The sequence below is a fragment of the Saccostrea echinata genome, unplaced genomic scaffold, assembly GCF_033153115.1.
Source record: "Saccostrea echinata isolate AGI-Se365-2 ecotype Australia unplaced genomic scaffold, CSIRO_AGI_Sech_v1 ptg000053l, whole genome shotgun sequence".
Taxonomy (NCBI): Eukaryota; Metazoa; Mollusca; class Bivalvia; order Ostreida; family Ostreidae; genus Saccostrea; species Saccostrea echinata.
This window is the reverse complement of record NW_026889802.1, coordinates 1,793,364-1,810,624: the sequence shown is the minus strand read 5'-3', so window position 1 is coordinate 1,810,624 and position 17,261 is coordinate 1,793,364. Positions and strand designations below refer to the sequence as shown.

The 17,261-nt window shown below is 34.6% G+C and overlaps 1 protein-coding gene across 1 annotated transcript; it reads right to left on the bottom strand.

Annotated features, from left to right (window-relative positions):
- Positions 1–688: 688 nt before the first annotated feature.
- LOC133204417 (probable DNA double-strand break repair Rad50 ATPase) lies at positions 689–15,190 on the bottom strand. The gene is made up of 4 exons (XM_061340144.1): positions 15,153–15,190; positions 2,993–3,250; positions 1,764–1,871; positions 689–1,693 (listed from the first exon to the last, which is right to left on the bottom strand). Exons 2-4 carry the CDS (start codon positions 3,236–3,238, stop codon positions 1,499–1,501), a joined length of 549 nt encoding a protein of 182 aa, XP_061196128.1. The 5' UTR covers positions 3,239–3,250; positions 15,153–15,190; the 3' UTR covers positions 689–1,498.
- Between the last annotated feature and the right edge of the window lie 2,071 nt (positions 15,191–17,261).

Sequence of the window (17,261 nt, the reverse complement as noted above, 5' to 3'; positions counted from 1 at the left end):
AAAAATCTTTAAAAATCTTCTTCTCACGAACAGCAAAGCCATGTTTAGTCATATTGATTTAGAAGCATCCTTAGGTAGTGTAGATTCATTTTGTTTAAATCATGATCCCTGGGGGTAGGGTGGGGCCAAAATGAAGGATCAAAGTTTTACACAGGAATATACAGAACGACATCTTTAAAAACATTCTTCTCAAGAACAGAAAGCATGATTAGTTATATTGAAATGAAAGCATCCTCAGGTAATTTAGATTCAAGTTTGTTCAAATTATGACCCCGGGGGTAGAGTGGGGCCACAATGGGAGATAAAAAATTTTTACATAAGAATACACAGGAAAAAATCTAATCATGAAGAACAGGGCAATATTGACTGAGCGTTGTGGCCCAAGGACCTTTTGTTAATTTATCTGTTCATCTGCAAAAAGAACACTAGATCGAAGTACGAAAACCAACGTGCCTCTCTGAGTCAAGCGACTAGCAAATTAATGGCCTACTAGCTCGAAACCTACCTTTCTTATGTCATTCCCAAATTTGGCCTAATGGATCATGGATAACAACCTGGATCTGTGTGATTGTTGTTCAGCAAAAGATTTGGTTCTGGCGAAGATTTCGAACAAGTGAACAAATGACAAAAATGTTGAGATATAAGGAAGCTATTATTTCAACATTTAAAAATAAGTACAAAAGTCTATAGCAATGTATGTATCCACAAACAAATCTTTACGTAAGCGTTCTTCAAAATACAATATTACGCATGAGTAACTACATATCTCAAAATTTTAAATATAAACAGGAGAAAATATTTCTCAAAATTTTAAAGACATTACGTACGGATTGACAGCTAACGTATCTTCATATAAATACTTCGTGAAAATATTAGAGGACTGCAAGATAACCGAGGATAATGTTCGAACACGTCCTTTCATGCAGCTAGCTCAGGTTAATTGTAAAATGTTCAGCATATTCAAGTAAATTCAAACATAGGAACTAATTTTGCTATAAATATTTCAAAATATAAAAATCCTGCACAGAAACAAGCGCTGCGCTGTGTACTCTTGAGGAAAAAAAGGTCTGGGGATTAGTTTATGAATTGCAACGCTATACATAGCATACATGATTTTGTATCAATACACCCAAACACAATTACGTCAATCAAATTTCAATATTGAAGCCCCAGTATATATCTCCAGTTTCCACTTTACGTGCATGTACCTTGTTCCCAATAAAGGGTGCGAAATTTTTAGTTCGAAGGGCATTCTCCAAAGAACCAGTTAATCATCAAAATTCAAAAGTATTGTGAAAGAGCAACGTTAAAGCTTTAACTGAGCAGAAGACTGTACGTAGACAGCTTAAATGATGCAGTGTCAACATTGTTACAGTAACTGTTTTTATTGAGACTGAAGGATCCTGGTTCACATTAAACGTTGATGTCTTTCCAGCTTTCCACAGCCGTTGCTCATTCATAATAACTTTTCGGCGATGTTGTAGAGACAAGACGAGTGTCATTCTGAAGAAGGCCGAGTTTCGGTTGCCGATACCTCTTTACTTGTGTCTAACCGGACTCCGCAAGAACAAACCCTTGCCGAAGGAAAACAACCAACCTTTCTAAATTCTAGAAGCAGCTTTTCCTTTGCTTTTCTCAGTTGATCCCTTTCCTTTGACAATTCAATGTTCTCCTTTGAGAGATTGTTGATCCTCTGAAAGAGTATTAAAAAGGAAATAACACTACCTAGAATACACTACCTGAATAACGTAAAAGTACTGTACCTGTTTAAGGGTCTGTTCGTAATCCTCGGACCTTTTCCGCGAACGCTGTGCTGACTGTCTGTTCTGTCGTCTTCGCTCCTCGATTTTTTGCTTCTCGTACTCAGTGAGCTTAAAATGAGTATTTTTCATTTATATACATTGAATCTGCATGCATGTTTTCACATTAATTTAATATCTGTTGTTTAATAATTATAATAGAGACAAGAAAATGTTCAGAGTGATACCAGTAAAGTAGTAGACTTATGTACTAAAATGCATTTATTCTTTCAGAACAGAAAACGTTCAACTTGGTCTGGGATTAAAATTTTGTATTCTACCCCTAAAAGACAAAAATGAGAATAAATTGATGCTCCATACAGCATTGCGTGGTTTGTTGTCACGTTGACATTCGAGGTACACCAGAAAGGGCAAGATCGTTGTATCAGTTGCCTAAAAAACATGATACTATCTCTAAAAGAGCAAAAGAGAATGACTTGACATTCTTTACATGTGGTAATATAAAGTGTTCATATAGTGATTTAAGATCTGATAAGTGATCAAATTCAGTAGTTTTTTTTTAACATCATAGACAACGGCTCCTGCGAAATTTATCACATCTTGTAATTGGTCACATTACAAAATAAATTATTCAAAATCATTCTGATTCTAAATACAAGTAATAAAAAAGATGCCGGAGTTCCCATGGGCACAAATTGTGCTCCTTTCTTAGTCGACTTTAAAAAAATATGTTTTCTTACAAAGCTACATTCATAAACAATTTCCCTTTTAGCCCTCTGGCAGTCGCTTGTAGCGAATCTTTTTGACCAAAGGCAATAAGGACTGTTGCGACTTCAAAGAGAAATTGTGACTTTTTGCATTTTAATATAAGCAAAATTTCAAATATAATATTCTCCCTTAATTTCAAAATATGCTTAATGTGCTGAATTGCTTTGTACTCTTTAATCATTGACAAAAAATGTGGGGATTCATAATAAAATGTCTCAAACAGGGAGATCTGAATGTTGTTTCAATCCCAAATTTGAAAAGAAATATCCATAGACTTTGCTACAAGTCCTACACTGTTTAACCAGGTAAAAAAAGAGACATAGATTATGTTATTTATGTCTCTTGTAAAACTATACACATAGAATTTATATTTGTCTTACTTCTACTTTATTTGATTGCCTATACATTGCTCATTCCACGACGAGTACTGCGTACTCTAAATTTTAACTGTTCGTGATTCCTACCTCGTAGTGATGTTGTTTGGGTTCTTCGTGAACAAACTCTTCTTTGCCTTCTGAGAGTCGCTTGAAGCGGATCTTATAATTAAGCTCCTGTTTGACCAAAGGTAATATGGACTGTTGTTTTTCACTCTCTTGTACGGCTCTAGTTAGATCTTCTTCCTCTGGATGTTTTTCTTCTTGTAAGGTAGCGTTTGCGGTTTCTTCTTCCTCAATTTTCTCTTTGTTGGGATCCTTATACTCTTTTTGCATCAATCACATTGCCTTAATACGTGGGGAAAAATAGAAAAATATGTATTAATATCGATAATTCTTTATTTAATTCTGTGAAATCACCAATTTTAGTACAATATGAACACCCAAAGCGAATCAGTGGAAATTTTCAAATTGGAGCGCTGTACGGATGGAAAGAGTCGAGCGTGAGAAATAAGGAAAGGCGCACTTTGCCTGAAAGACACAAACTGAGACAGAAGTGGTCCTCATAATAAACCTAAATCACTGCAGAAAATTTAATTAAATATTGACTACTTCAGTCATGAACCACAGTTAGTACAGAACTGAAAAGAAAGAGATGGTCTTTTCCAGGGATCCATACACCTCTTTCTATATAGACACACCATCCTTATAACGTCAGGGGTCCTGTGTCAACTCGTCCTACGGCAACGAGTTGATACAGGACCCCTGACGTTGTGAGGATGTAGACAAACATGTACATATTTGTCTTTGTATCGAGTACAGTTTAAAGAATATTATGTGAACGTTTTGTGATGTCTTGGACCAGTTCCGATTGTTCATTTTTTTAATATACTGTATACAATCATATGGTTATTATACCACGTGGAACAGTGGTTAATTAGAGCGTGACTCTTGAAGAGTCACGGATCGTGTGAGGAGATGATCCTTACGTTACGTGTTCAAATCCAACTGCAGAATCGTTTTTTTTTTCAGCGGAAACCAGGTCCCGTGCTGGCACGGAAGAGACCCCTCACTGCTCAACGGTCATAAGTGCCGAGAACAGGTCTAAATTTGCAGCTTTTCACTAGTCATTGAGTGAAAAATTCTCGAAGGGATGCAAATTAAGCAAACAAATAAACAATGGAAGCAAAGGTACTTCGTGAACAAGACCAATCATCCCATCCTTTTTCCGTTGTTCATCCTGAAACTGTTGGATTTTACGCCAATAGTTATTGTTGAACAGTTCTGAGAGATATTTTTATTAACAATGTATTTTGGATTTTCATCTAGTCACCCTGGAAGGCATTCCTTTGTGAAATGTGATTGACTTTATACCTGAACTTTCTATAGGAAGTTCGATCGAGTATATATAGATATTAATTTGGTCCGTCCGTGTAGCCGTGAGTCTGTCAAACTATATTCTTCCTCAAATTCCTCTTACATTTTAAGCAGTAGCCAATTCATATTTTGGATTATAAATGGTGTGCGATAAGATTTGGAATTTTCGTTTTTCAACATTGGACCAAATAGGGATTGAAAAACAACGGTTTTTCAAGAATTTCACCTATATTTTAAGTAGTAGCCAATCATCTTTTTGAATATGAATAGTGGTGTCCTGTAGATGTGTAATGAGGTTTCAGAATTTTCATTTTCATAGGGAAGGCCACTTGGGGACCAAACCCCCCGACATTTTTCTATTTAAAAAAAGAGGTTTAGGAACTTTTCTTACATTTTACGCAGTAGCCAAAATCATTTCTAAGAATATTGTTGGAATTTTTTTTCATCCAGGAGGTAGCTGTAAAACTGTAGCTCTCCAAAAAATAAATGACAGACCGGAGAGCTATAGTGCTAGCCATAGAAAAAAAAACGTGTATTTATTGCGCACAAAAAGTTGCGCTCGGTTCGGTTCTGCATTCATTTCTTCAAATTCTTACCTCAGTTATACACAAAAGCTCGATTTCAAAAAATTCCCTAGACCTCTCTCTTTTCTCTTGTTTGACATCTGCAAGAAGCGCGTCGGACTAAATTGTCATGATACCAAATATGGCAGCTTAAATTTAAATTTTCGATGGTCTCAATTTCAGGCCCAGGAGGGCTAGCTATTAACAAAGATTATGGGGAATGTTAAGATTATATTTTAGGAAACACGGTTAGTAATATTTTGAGATGGAAGCTTGAATATACGCTCGGAGAAATAAAACAGCGCAATAAATATGCATACACTTTTTTATGGGTGGCACTATAACTGTAACATTTCTGACAGCGAGGTAAAATTCTCTGCACTGGGCACTGAGCTGCCTAAAAGAAAATCCACTGTAGCCAGGGCATCAGATAGCAATACAGGCCCGTAGGAAGCAATTTCAGTTGGGGGAGGGGGGCACAGCCATACATTTTCAGATGAGGGGGCACTACCACCTACCAAAAATCTTGAAAAGCCAAAAAAATATATATATAGTAGCTATGTTTTCTATAGTAATCTATATATCGGCAAAATTATTGGGGGGCACGCCCCCCCCCCCCCCATTCCTATAAGGTTTTCATAATCTGTTGCGATGATATCCTTAATTATTTGATAAGATAATCCCATTTCCGTTGTAGTATCCTCATATGATTCAATATGGCGGGATGGTGATATCCCTTTATGATGTCCTTGTATGATTTGGTAAGGCCCTTAGGAGTCAATTGATATCCCGTTGCTTTGATATCCTTGTATGATTTGATATCCCGTTGTGGTGATATCCTTGTATGATTTGATAAGGCCTATAGTAGTGATTTGATATCCCGTTGTGGTGATATCCTTGTATGATTTGATATCCCGTTGTGGTGATATCCTTGGATGATTTGATATCCTGTTGTGGTGTATATCCTTGTATGATTTGATATCCAGTTGTGGTGATATCATTGTATGATTTGATATCCCGTTGTGGTGATATCATTGTATGTTTTGATAAGACCCTTAGTAGTGATTTGATATCCCGTTGTGGTGATATCCTTGTATGATTTGATATCCCGTTGTGGTGATATCCTTGGATGATTTGATATCCAGTTGTGGTGATATCATTGTATGATTTGATATGCCGTTTTGGTGATATCATCAAATTTTTTTTATAAGGCCCTTAGTAGTGATTTGATATCCCGTTGTGGTGATATCCTTGTATGATTTGATATCCCGTTGTGGTGATATCCTTGGATGATTTGATATCCAGTTGTGGTGATATCATTGTATGTTTTGATAAGGCCCTTGGTAGTGATTTGATATCCCGTTGTGGTGATATCCTTGTATGATTTGATATCCCGTTGTGGTGATATCATTGTATGTTTTGATAAGACCCTTAGTAGTGATTTGATATCCCGTTGTGGTGATATCCTTGTATGATTTGATATCCCGTTGTGGTGATATCCTTGGATGATTTGATATCCAGTTGTGGTGATATCATTGTATGTTTTGATAAGGCCCTTAGTAGTGATTTGATATCCCGTTGTGGTGATATCCTTGTATGATTTGATATCCCGTTGTGGTGATATCATTGTATGTTTTGATAAGACCCTTAGTAGTGATTTGATATCCCGTTGTGGTGATATCCTTGGATGATTTGATATCCCGTTGTGGTGATATCCTTGTATGATTTGATAAGGCCCGTAGTAGTGATTTGATATCCCGTTGTGGTGATATCCTTGGATGATTTGATATCCAGTTGTGGTGATATCCTTGTATGATTTGATAAGGCCCGTAGTAGTGATTTGATATCCCGTCGTGGTGATATCCTTGGATGATTTGATATCCCGTTGTGGCGATATCCTTGTATGATTTGATATCCAATTGTGGTGATATCATTGTATGTTTTGATAAGGCCCTTAGTAGTGATATCCCGTTGTGGTGATATCCTTGGATGATTTGATATCCCGTTGTGGTGATATCCTTGAATGATTTGATATCCCATTGTGGTGAATATCCTTATATGTCATATTGATAGGGAATTGAGTGTTCCCGACTGATTTATAGAATTTTACTTTGATTTTAGTTGTTTCATGCATTGTTGCTTGATTTGAGTGTGATTTCATCGAAACCATTTTATTTCATGATATATTGATGTGAAGCTATGTGTTCTCGAACAAATTATGGATTCTTTCAATATTTCTCAGTCCTGCAACGTCGAAATGACATTGGCTGTTTTACGTTGGATTGTAACCTTTTTACGTGTATGTTGTGTTGATCTGAAGTTGTCTCTTTTATTATTAATTTTGAGGAAGATTTTTTTCCTTAATTACTACATTGTAATACCCGGAGGAATTTGTCACATCCAGAAACCAATCGTCTGTTGAAGCTTCGTTCTGGAGGTACATGTTTATGACAAAACTAAACGAAATGACGATAATCACAAATTAAAGAGAAACCAAAAAACAGTGAATACTACGTTTCATCCCAAGAAAACCATTGTAAATCAGGGCGCAATCTAGCCAACTTATTTAAAGCTACCCATCAAAGCAGACCGAAATGCAAACTTGATCCGAAACTCATCAAGGTAGAGTCACATTCAAGGGAAACATTTGGGTTGTTTTGAGCTTCCTCTGTAACCAAAAACAAATTTGGAGTTACTAGCCATGACCAGAAGATTACGAAATACTTATAATTTCAGCACAACTATCATAAGCTGTAGGAATAGTGCCAGTAGGCAATGCATATGGAGTTAAGACCAACAAATTTAGTACCTAGGTAATTGGTGGACCCCAAACAATGTTGTGAAACGATATTTGAAGAACTACTGGACAATTTAGTCTCAAACTCTCTGTAGAGGTAGAAAATGAGCAGGGTATGAATGTCTATAAAATGTTTTGGACATGACGTGTAATCATTTTACCAACTGACTAGAGAAACGCTGGTTGTTTGAAGCACAAAAGGTCCGAGTTAAACTTACCTTGAGCTAACAGTGTTAGGATGTGTAGATGAATGACGTTTCAGTCTCAAACTTGCTGAGAGATAGAAAATGACCAGAGTAAAACGCTAGAGATATGAGAATCAAAAAGTCAAGTTCAAAGGTGTCCTATCAGCAATGATGTGAACTGGGTATGCTGAGTATCATTTCACTGTTTAGTCTCTAAATTCGCTATAGAGATGGTACACGATCAGATGAACAAATCTGTAAATTTTAGTGTTATAAGGACAAAGTCAAATCAATTTCTTTCCTATATTGTTGACACAATATGTAGTTTACTATTTGACCTTAACCTCATTTCAAACTTGCCACAGAAGAAAGAGTTGGGGTATTTGAGGATCAAAAGTCAAGGTCAAAGTTACTGTATGTAACGCAGTGTTACGATCATGTTACGATCGATCATGTTGTGTAGATGTACATTTTAGTAAATTTGCTACAGAGGTGGTATATGTCAAGAGAAAGATCTAAGTCTACACAAGAAGCCCATGGGCCACAACGCTCACCTGAGTTACTTTAGCCCTGCTATTATTCTTCAGATTTTAAACTTTAAGATTGACTCTATATTATGACCCCACCCTAACTCTAATGGTCTCCAAATCCACACACCACTATATTGGGATGCTTCAATACCAATATGACTAACATGGCCTTGGAGTTATGGAGAAGATTTTTTCCAGTATACATGCATTATGTAAAATTTGATGCCGATTTTAGCCAACGTTAACCTGGCTTCCATAAGAAAAATAAATAAATAAATCCAAACGTCTTGGGAATATTTGCAAATTAATGGTTTTAGTGTGGTTCTTTAGAAATTAGAAAAAAAATATATACATGTATTTCCAAGCGAAACTTTGATCTCACAATAATATACACACCCTACCCCTCGGGTCTGTGAGTTGAGCAGTTTGGTATCTTCACTACCTCAGAAAGCTTTCACGTGTTTCATCTTTTCTGGTCCAGTGGTTCTTGACAAGATTTTTTTTTATTATATACCGGTATTTGTAAAATTTTGATGCCTTACTGTGGCCCCACCATACCCTCGGGGTCCAGAATTTGAATGATTTTAGAATCAAAATTATGTCAAGAAGCTTTCACAAAAGTTTCATTTTTTTCTTGTCCACTGGTTCTTGAGAAGATTTTTAAAGATTTTCTACAAGTGTAAAACTTTCATCCCTAATTGTGGCCCCCCTTACTCCCAGGGGCCATGATTAAAAAAAATAGTGTTTACATTACCTCACGTATCAAATTTTCTGGTCCAGTGGTTCTTGAGGAAGATTTTTTAACGACCTCACCCTAATGTTGCCTTTTCTTAATTATTTCCCCCGGAAGGTGACTTTCATTTGAACAATTTAGAATCCCCGTTACCCAAAGATGCTTTGTGTCAACTTTAGTTAAAATTGGCCCATTGGTTTTTCAGAAGTCGAAAATGTGAAAAGTTTACAAATGTGAAAAGTTTGCAAAAGTTTACCAATGGACGGATGGACAGCTAGACGGACGGACGGCGGACAACAGGTGATCAGAAAAGTTCACTTGAGCTTTTAGCTCAGGTGAGCTAAAAAGTCGAATGTTAAGATCAAAGACTTTCGTTTTACTAATAAAAGTATCACATAACTTATTTTTTCCCAAAGGGATGTCAAATCGGTCAATTTTTGATAATCGGTTAATCGATTTTTCCGATCGAGTACCCGGGTACTCGGTAAAAATGTAAATACAAGTGTGTTAATTTTCTTGAGCCCCGTTAAACTCTGTTAAACCCCAAAGCTGTTTTATCCCGTTTTTAAATGTATATAAACAGCGAGTCCAACGGGAATGATTTTTTGGTACTAAATTTATTTATCAAATAAACACGATTAATACATCAAAAATTAAAAATATGTTTATAGTTCTTGTTTAGGATCTATTTCATCAACGCAAAAGGAGGACAATCTGTTACGCAGGTTTCTGAGGATTAGACCATGGAAAGAGAAGGAACGGACGTTGTTGGGATCGTTAGTCTAATATTATTTCATATGTTGGTTGTTTCCCCGTATACACTCAACTTACTACGCAAACTGACTTTCAATATTCTTTTGAATATTAATTATTTTTAAATATTTCTTCACTTTTGAAGTAGGTAGCGGCATTTCTATGCATGTCCGATTTCGCTGCCGTATATTAACTAAATAATTTAAAAGCCATCCAAAAATGAAGGACCACAATAGGTGAGAACGGTGTGTTCCCCGAACGTCTACTGGACTTAACCAACATCTAATCATTTATAAACTAACTATACCTGTTTTTATTGAAGGAGGAATTCTACAGCAACATTAATTTGGGGATCTTTAAGGCATCTCTTCTGAAACATGGTTTCAGCATGGAAAGATTGATAAAATACATTAATTATTTTACATGATTTTTTTTCAGAGGAAATGTAAAAATCTTGGAAGATTTTATCCATTGGTTTAAAAAAAAAATGCTAAAAATAATGTGTTTTGTTTCCATAAATAATTTTTTAGCAAAAATAAAAAAAAAAAAGCTTATCTGACTTTTCTTGACATGTTTTATTAGATATTTATATTGTGCATTTATTTACGGCAATCTTTAAACACTAAAAGGATCTTATTTACAATTAAAACAATCTTATCATTTTCTCCTAAAAAAGCCCCCAAAATTCATAAAAATTGATTTTAGTTAATAGTATGTTCCCGTTTTGGACACATTTGATAATTAGGTATAGAACAATAGGTGTGAAATATGTTTTGATAGCAATTATAGTCTGGTGTGTTCCCCGAACGTCTACTGGACTAAACCAACATCTAATTATCACACTCAATTAAGGGGCCCTGTAAGGGGTACAGGTAGTATCTACAATCATTTATGAACTAGCTTTACCTGTATTTATTGAAGGAGGAATTCTACAGCAACAATAATGTTTGACATCTCTTCTGAAACATGGTTTCAGCATGGAAATATTGATAAAAGATATTTATTGTTTTAACATGATTTTTTTTTTCAGGGGAAATTTAAAAATCTTGAAGATTTTATGCATTTAGTTAAAAAATGCTAAAAATAATGTGTTTTATTTTCATAAATAATTTTTTAGCAAAAATTAAAAAAAATATAAATATTTATATTATCCATTTATTTAGGGCAAACTTTAAACTCTAAAGGATCTTATTTGCAATTAAAACAATCTTTTCATTTTCTCCTAAAAAAGCCCCCAAAATTCATAAAAATTAATTTAAACTAATATCGATCTTTCCATACTTAAGCCATATTTCAGAGGAGATGTCTTACAGATCGGTTAAATAAAATTTCAGTGAACATGTAAGTAGCATTCTTTCTTAAACAGGAAAAATCTATCGATCATATGTCATTTTAAATAAATTTTGCTTTAGATACTTTTGATTTAATTTCGTTTTAATCATCATTTCAAAGCATTAATTTTCAATATTATAACAATAAATAATTTCAAAATCTTTGTAAGTTTGTATCATAAAACTCAATCACAATATACATGTAATTTATTTTGGTAAAAAAAACTCTATCAAGAAGAGTAAGATACGATTATATTTGGGAAAAAAAAAATCATTTTGAATCCCCCCCCCCCCAACTTTAGATATTGCTTCCAAACAAAGAGGTAGCAATGGTTTAAACAGTGGGAGAAGGGGCAACCCCCAGAGAAATCTAACAAGTAAAATTTAAATAATTTAAAAAAAAACCTTGAAAATCCTATTTTGTGTGTTCGTGTGTGGGGAGGGGTGGACTTTCTCTGTTTGTAGATTTTTTTTCAAGTGCTGGAATATTCGCAGCGCTCGACCTTACAGCAAAAGAGTGTAAGAGGGGGCAACATCTAAATGAAAATTAACATATTAGATCTAGAGGAATAGACTATACTACAGGAAAAGTCTTTGCTCAGAAAAATGCCCCCCCCCCTTTTCGTTCTATGGACCTGTAAATGCAATGTGAAAAAAGTTCTCCATGTTTAATATAGATTAAACAAAGCTTAAAATGTTAAAATGTGGTGTAAGTGATGCTTCAATTAAGTGCCAAGTGTTGGGTTAAAAAAAGTTATGCTTAATTGAAAATAATTTATAATAAATTATTTATTACATGTACATGAAAAAATATTTAATTGTTTAGTGCCTTCAACTATAGCAAGTATTTAATCAATAAATCTATGCTTTAGTACACAGTTTTATCAGTAAATATTAAATTATTTGATTTTGACTACTTTGTTCAATCAAGGTAACACAGGTAAACTCTACCTGGACCCCTTAGAGGGCCTCTTAATTGAGTGTGATAATTAAATAGTTGTTTTAGCCAGTAGACGTTCGGGGAATAAACCTTATAGTCTGATCTCCGTCTGTATGTTGTTATAATTGAACATGTTGCTTTGATCTCTATGTTGTTAAATAACAACCAAAGAGATACTAATAAACTGGTAAACTGGTCTGGGATTTACTTGGAATTACCTGTATTTTATATTTTACCAATGCATTATAATATGAATTTAATAGAATAAATTTTGAAAATTTAAATTACCCAACCCAACTGATGAAGTTAATAATTTAGACAAATATCCTTAGTGCAGCCCCCCCCCTTTTTTTTTTACTTTATAAAGATAAAAATGAATGGGTGAATTAATTAATTAATTAATTAAAAAGAAAGAGAGTGAGAGACAGAGATAACCAAATGAATATAATTATAGTATTAGTATTTATGATATTTTTTATGTTTTAAAATAGTTTTTTTTATCATGAAATCACAGAAATAAATCAATTAAAATATCAAATTCAAAATTAATCATTTTTTATTCCTGTTATTTCCATAGGCTCTCTTTCTCCACGGCGATAACGGGTGTTTTACAAGTGTAGGTGACGACATGCTAATTACCGTATGCATATTTAAGTTATTTTTTGATAAAAAAAATGTACTTTGAAAAAAAAAATTACACATCCGAGTAACTGAGTACCATTTTTAGTATTCGATATTCGGACGTTCGATAGAGTACCCGGTTAACCGGGTACACGTTGACATCCAGAATCCCTAGTCTTAAACGAGCTGCGGGGTTCGATTACCGATGGTCAGATAGCTCAGTTGGTAGAACACCTAACAAGTCACTTAGGGGGTCTGGGTCGAATCCTTGTCTGATTCGTCGCATTTTTTTCCTGTTACTTTTGGTGCCTTGACATGCCCTGGAAATGACATCGAAAGACCTGCCGAGGAAGAGCCTGCAAAGTCGTTTAAGGAGGGAGAAAGTCAAGCCGGGATCGATCGCCGGTGGTCAGATAGTTCAGTTGGTAGAGCACCTGATTAGTCAACGGGTGCATTCAGAGTTCTATCAGGTTTACCGCTGGCACCATTAATGACAATGGTACCATTGGTTAGTACCGGTAAACCCAGAGCAGTTTCGGCATACCGATGGTATTTAATTTTACTAGAGTTACCAGTGGCAGCAAAAGTATCATTGGTAACACAATTTTGTAAATATTTTAATAACAAACAGATTATTGAGGCACTAATTATAATACAACAAATATTTTTTTTGATGTTGCTATGGTAAAACTATTTTTAAAAAATTGTGAGCTCCCTTTTCATAAATTAAATCATTTTTTTTAAGTAAATTAATGTGCACATTGCCATTACTTATTTTGTCTAGGGCCTTTGAGGTGTTTACTCTTGTCTGTCAGACAACAAGATTTACAAGACTTTTTTGACTGTAGAATCTTTTAGCCCCCCCCCCCCCAATTTCCCCAAATAAACATAATGAAGGGGAAAATCAATTGTCTAAAACGTGTTCAGTGCGCGCATTTTCGCCATGAAAGATGACTCATGACGTTATTTCCCACACTCTAATCTGCCTGCAAGAATGGTTACAATCAGGCCATCTTTAAAAAAAAAATTGTTTGCCCTCTCCCACCGACTGGCTAAAAATGGCCCGACTAAACTTTTTTAACCTCTGTATAACGATAATTTTTTTCCTTTATATTCCTGAATTTTCTCATCCCGTCAATATGTATTTTGAATTTTTTTTTTTAGAAAAAAAATTCCCACATTTTTTTTTTACCTTGAGTCGGGAGAGGGCAAACAAACTTTATTTTAAGGATGGCCTCAGTAAACAAATATTTTACTGGTACACAATAGTACCACTGCCTGGTACACAAATGGTAATTATTTTTACAACGGTGATTTTTGCATATCATACTCGGAAAGCACCCAATAATTGTAGCGTTTTCATTTGTTTCCTGATTTCATGTCAATTTTTTCATCAATAAACGTATTCTCTAATAAACACACACACGCACACACAAATTCGAAATTTCTATTTGAATTCCTTTACTAGTAATGATTAAGGATCGGCCTCTATACACTGCGCATTAAATTAAAACCTAGTCTAATTTTTAAAATACTCAAATTGTTATCAATTCAAGTAGGCCTACTCCAAATATTAAAAATATTGGGCCAAGATAAACTAATTGAACACTTTCTTTGCATGTATTTTCCATATTCAAGTAAGCAAGAATGATTTCTATCAATGAAAACTTCGTTCTCTTTGACAATTTTCCTGGGATATATGACCGGATACCTACTAGCTAGTATGATGAAATTGATAAAATCAATATTTATTCCTTTATGCAATATAATTTTCCAAACTTCTATTTAAAAAAAAATAGTTAAGTATAGAGGTCGGACTTCCCTAAAAGAAGACTTTGAAATCTATTTCTAATTCAAAATTCAGAATTCATAATGTAAATGTAAGAATTTAATATCCACGTGTTCTAAACAAAGCCCCCCCCCCCAAAAAAAAAACAACATATCATTGAATTATTCCTTGTGTTAGAATCTTTATCAAATCACACTTATTATAACATCATGTACAATATATGTAATTCCCCCCAAAGAAAAACATTCTGGGGAGAGTGCAGACGCATCCTTGACCAGGTCTATTTTTAAACATTCGGGAATTCCCTTAATTATTTATAAACCTGTAAACATATTTGTTAATACATATAATATATATCCATCATTTAATAAGATACACATTCAATGAAAAAATGAAAATGTCTTACAAATTGTGAATATGACTATGTACTACGTATTTTTGCATTAAATCAACATGTCTCAATAGCAGTTATATTTGTGTCTGATTCATCGAGCGAATCATTTAAAAAATTCAACCCAAGGTATCTCTAGTTTTTACGAACATAACTCCAGTTATAATAATATTCTCTACATTATTTAGCTTAACTGTCAAAATTCCTTGCATAATAAAATATTTTTAGGCCTAATTTTACCTAAAAGTGGTAATTCCAGGGAATAAACGACCGATCCGTTTGGAAAACACCGAAGTTAAAAAGAGAAACACGTAAGCGTATCTCTATAAATTTATAAATAGTTCAAGTCAGTGACCCTAAATTCGTAGGAACAAAATTTCGTTGTCAGATTAGAAATGGGAAAAAAGAGTCGCAAGGGCCTTAACGGTCACCTGAGTATAATGTAACGATCCATAGATTAAAACAAAATAAGCTGATAAATAAAGCTATGTTGCCCAAAAGCAAGAGAAATAGGATGATCAGGGATCAGCAAAATATTACTTTGGTACTCGATAACAAATCTTAAAGTCGATCTACTTATTTGCCTGTACTTTTCCCCATTTGTCACTATCCTCATGCAACTAAACAAAATAATTGTTCTAGAGCACTATTAGTTAACACATTTCATTCCTTCTCGCATAGGTCTTTCGTAATCTTTGAAGATTATTTATTGTAGAAAGATACGGTATTTTTATCCCATTTTCATTTATCTATTATTTAAAAAATTACCTGACCATTAAAAACTATGTAAGTACTTCTGAATTAAATATTATAAAATTTCTTTTATAATTATGTTATTCAATTGACCTTTTAAGTTACATTATTTACAGTGATTAACTATTATAGGTGAATAGCAAAGGGGAATAACTTCTTTCAGTAGAAATAAATAAATTGACCAAGAGTACAGAATTTCAAAATGTGGTAAAAACATCCTTGCTTATTACATTTTTATATACTCTATTTGCCTCCTAGATGCCCAGGAGAGGAGAAGAGGATCTTCAAGGAAATAATTCATTTTCTTGATAGATTCGATATAGCCCCACCCTAATACCAAAGCACCTGACCAAGGGGCCAAGATATTCACAATTTTGGAAGAGGCTCTATTGCTTATCATAACCACGCACTTAGTATATTTCCTTAATAATAATGGGCAGAGAAGAGGATTTTCAAAGAAATAATGCTTTTCTACTACAGATATTTTCAAAAGAGCCTCACTCTAAAACCAAAATCCCTGACTCCGGAGTTATGAATTTCAAACTCTTTGAAAAGATTTCCTTGCTCGTCATAACCATGCAATTAGTTTTTCTGTTCAATACCTTGGGGCAGAGAAGATTTTCAAAAAAAAAAAAAAATGCATTTCCACCATATATTAAATAGACTCCCCTGGACATGAACCCCTGAGCCTGGGGCCATGTATTTCACAATTTTGGAAGAGGCATCCTTGATCATCATAACCATGCACTAAGTTTATCTGATAAATACTCAGGAGCAGAGATTTTCAAAGAATTAATGCAACTTCACCTAATCCAGAGGTCAAGATATTCACAATTTTGGAAGAGTTGCCCTTGCTCATCATAACTATATACTTGGTTTATCTGCTATATACCCAGGGGCAGAGAAGAAGATTTTCAAAGAATTAATGCAGTTTCAATATATAATCAATAGATCCCCGCCCTAGCACCATGACCCCTGACCCAAGGGTCAAGATATTCATAATTTTGGAAGTGGAGCTCTTGCTCATTATAACTATATACATGTATTCGGTTAATCTGCTAAATATCTAGAGCATAGAAGAACATTTTCAAAGAAATAATGCTCATTCACTATATAATCAATAAAACGCCCTTTTTCAGAGAACCCCTCAAGCTGGGGACACAAATTTTAATTTTGAAGAGGCACCCTTGATCATCATAACCATGCACCTAATTTATCTGCTTTTTATACAGGGGGAAGAGATGATTTTTAAAGAATTTATTCATTTTCACTATATCACCAATACAGCCCCACCCTAACTCCAGAACCCTGACCCTGGGGCCATGAATTTTCACAATTTTGGTAGAGGACCCAGTGCTCATTACAATCAAGTCAACAGTTTGACTGCTTGATGTCCAGGAGTAGAGAAGAAGATTTTTAAAGATTGCATTAATTTTGATGGTTTAAGCCCCACCTCTCAGGCTCCGCGGGGGAAGGGGGGGGGGGAAGGGGGCCATAAAATTCATAATTTTTCTTCCCCTTCATCCATATATGCTGTATGTCAAAATTGGTTGCAATTGGTTCAGCGGTTCCAGAAAAGAAGCTGAAAATGTTCAA

What these genes read in the sequence shown, in the direction of transcription:
- LOC133204417 (XM_061340144.1), bottom strand. Translation starts at nt 3,238, where the DNA reads ATGCAAAAAGAGTATAAGGATCCCAACAAAGAGAAAATTGAGGAAGAA. An exon ending in CCAAACAACATCACTACGAG is followed by an intron (nt 1,872 to 2,992) that starts GTAGGAATCACG and finishes ACTCATTTTAAG; the next exon opens with CTCACTGAGTACGAGAAGCA. An exon ending in ACGAACAGACCCTTAAACAG is followed by an intron (nt 1,694 to 1,763) that starts GTACAGTACTTT and finishes ATACTCTTTCAG; the next exon opens with AGGATCAACAATCTCTCAAA.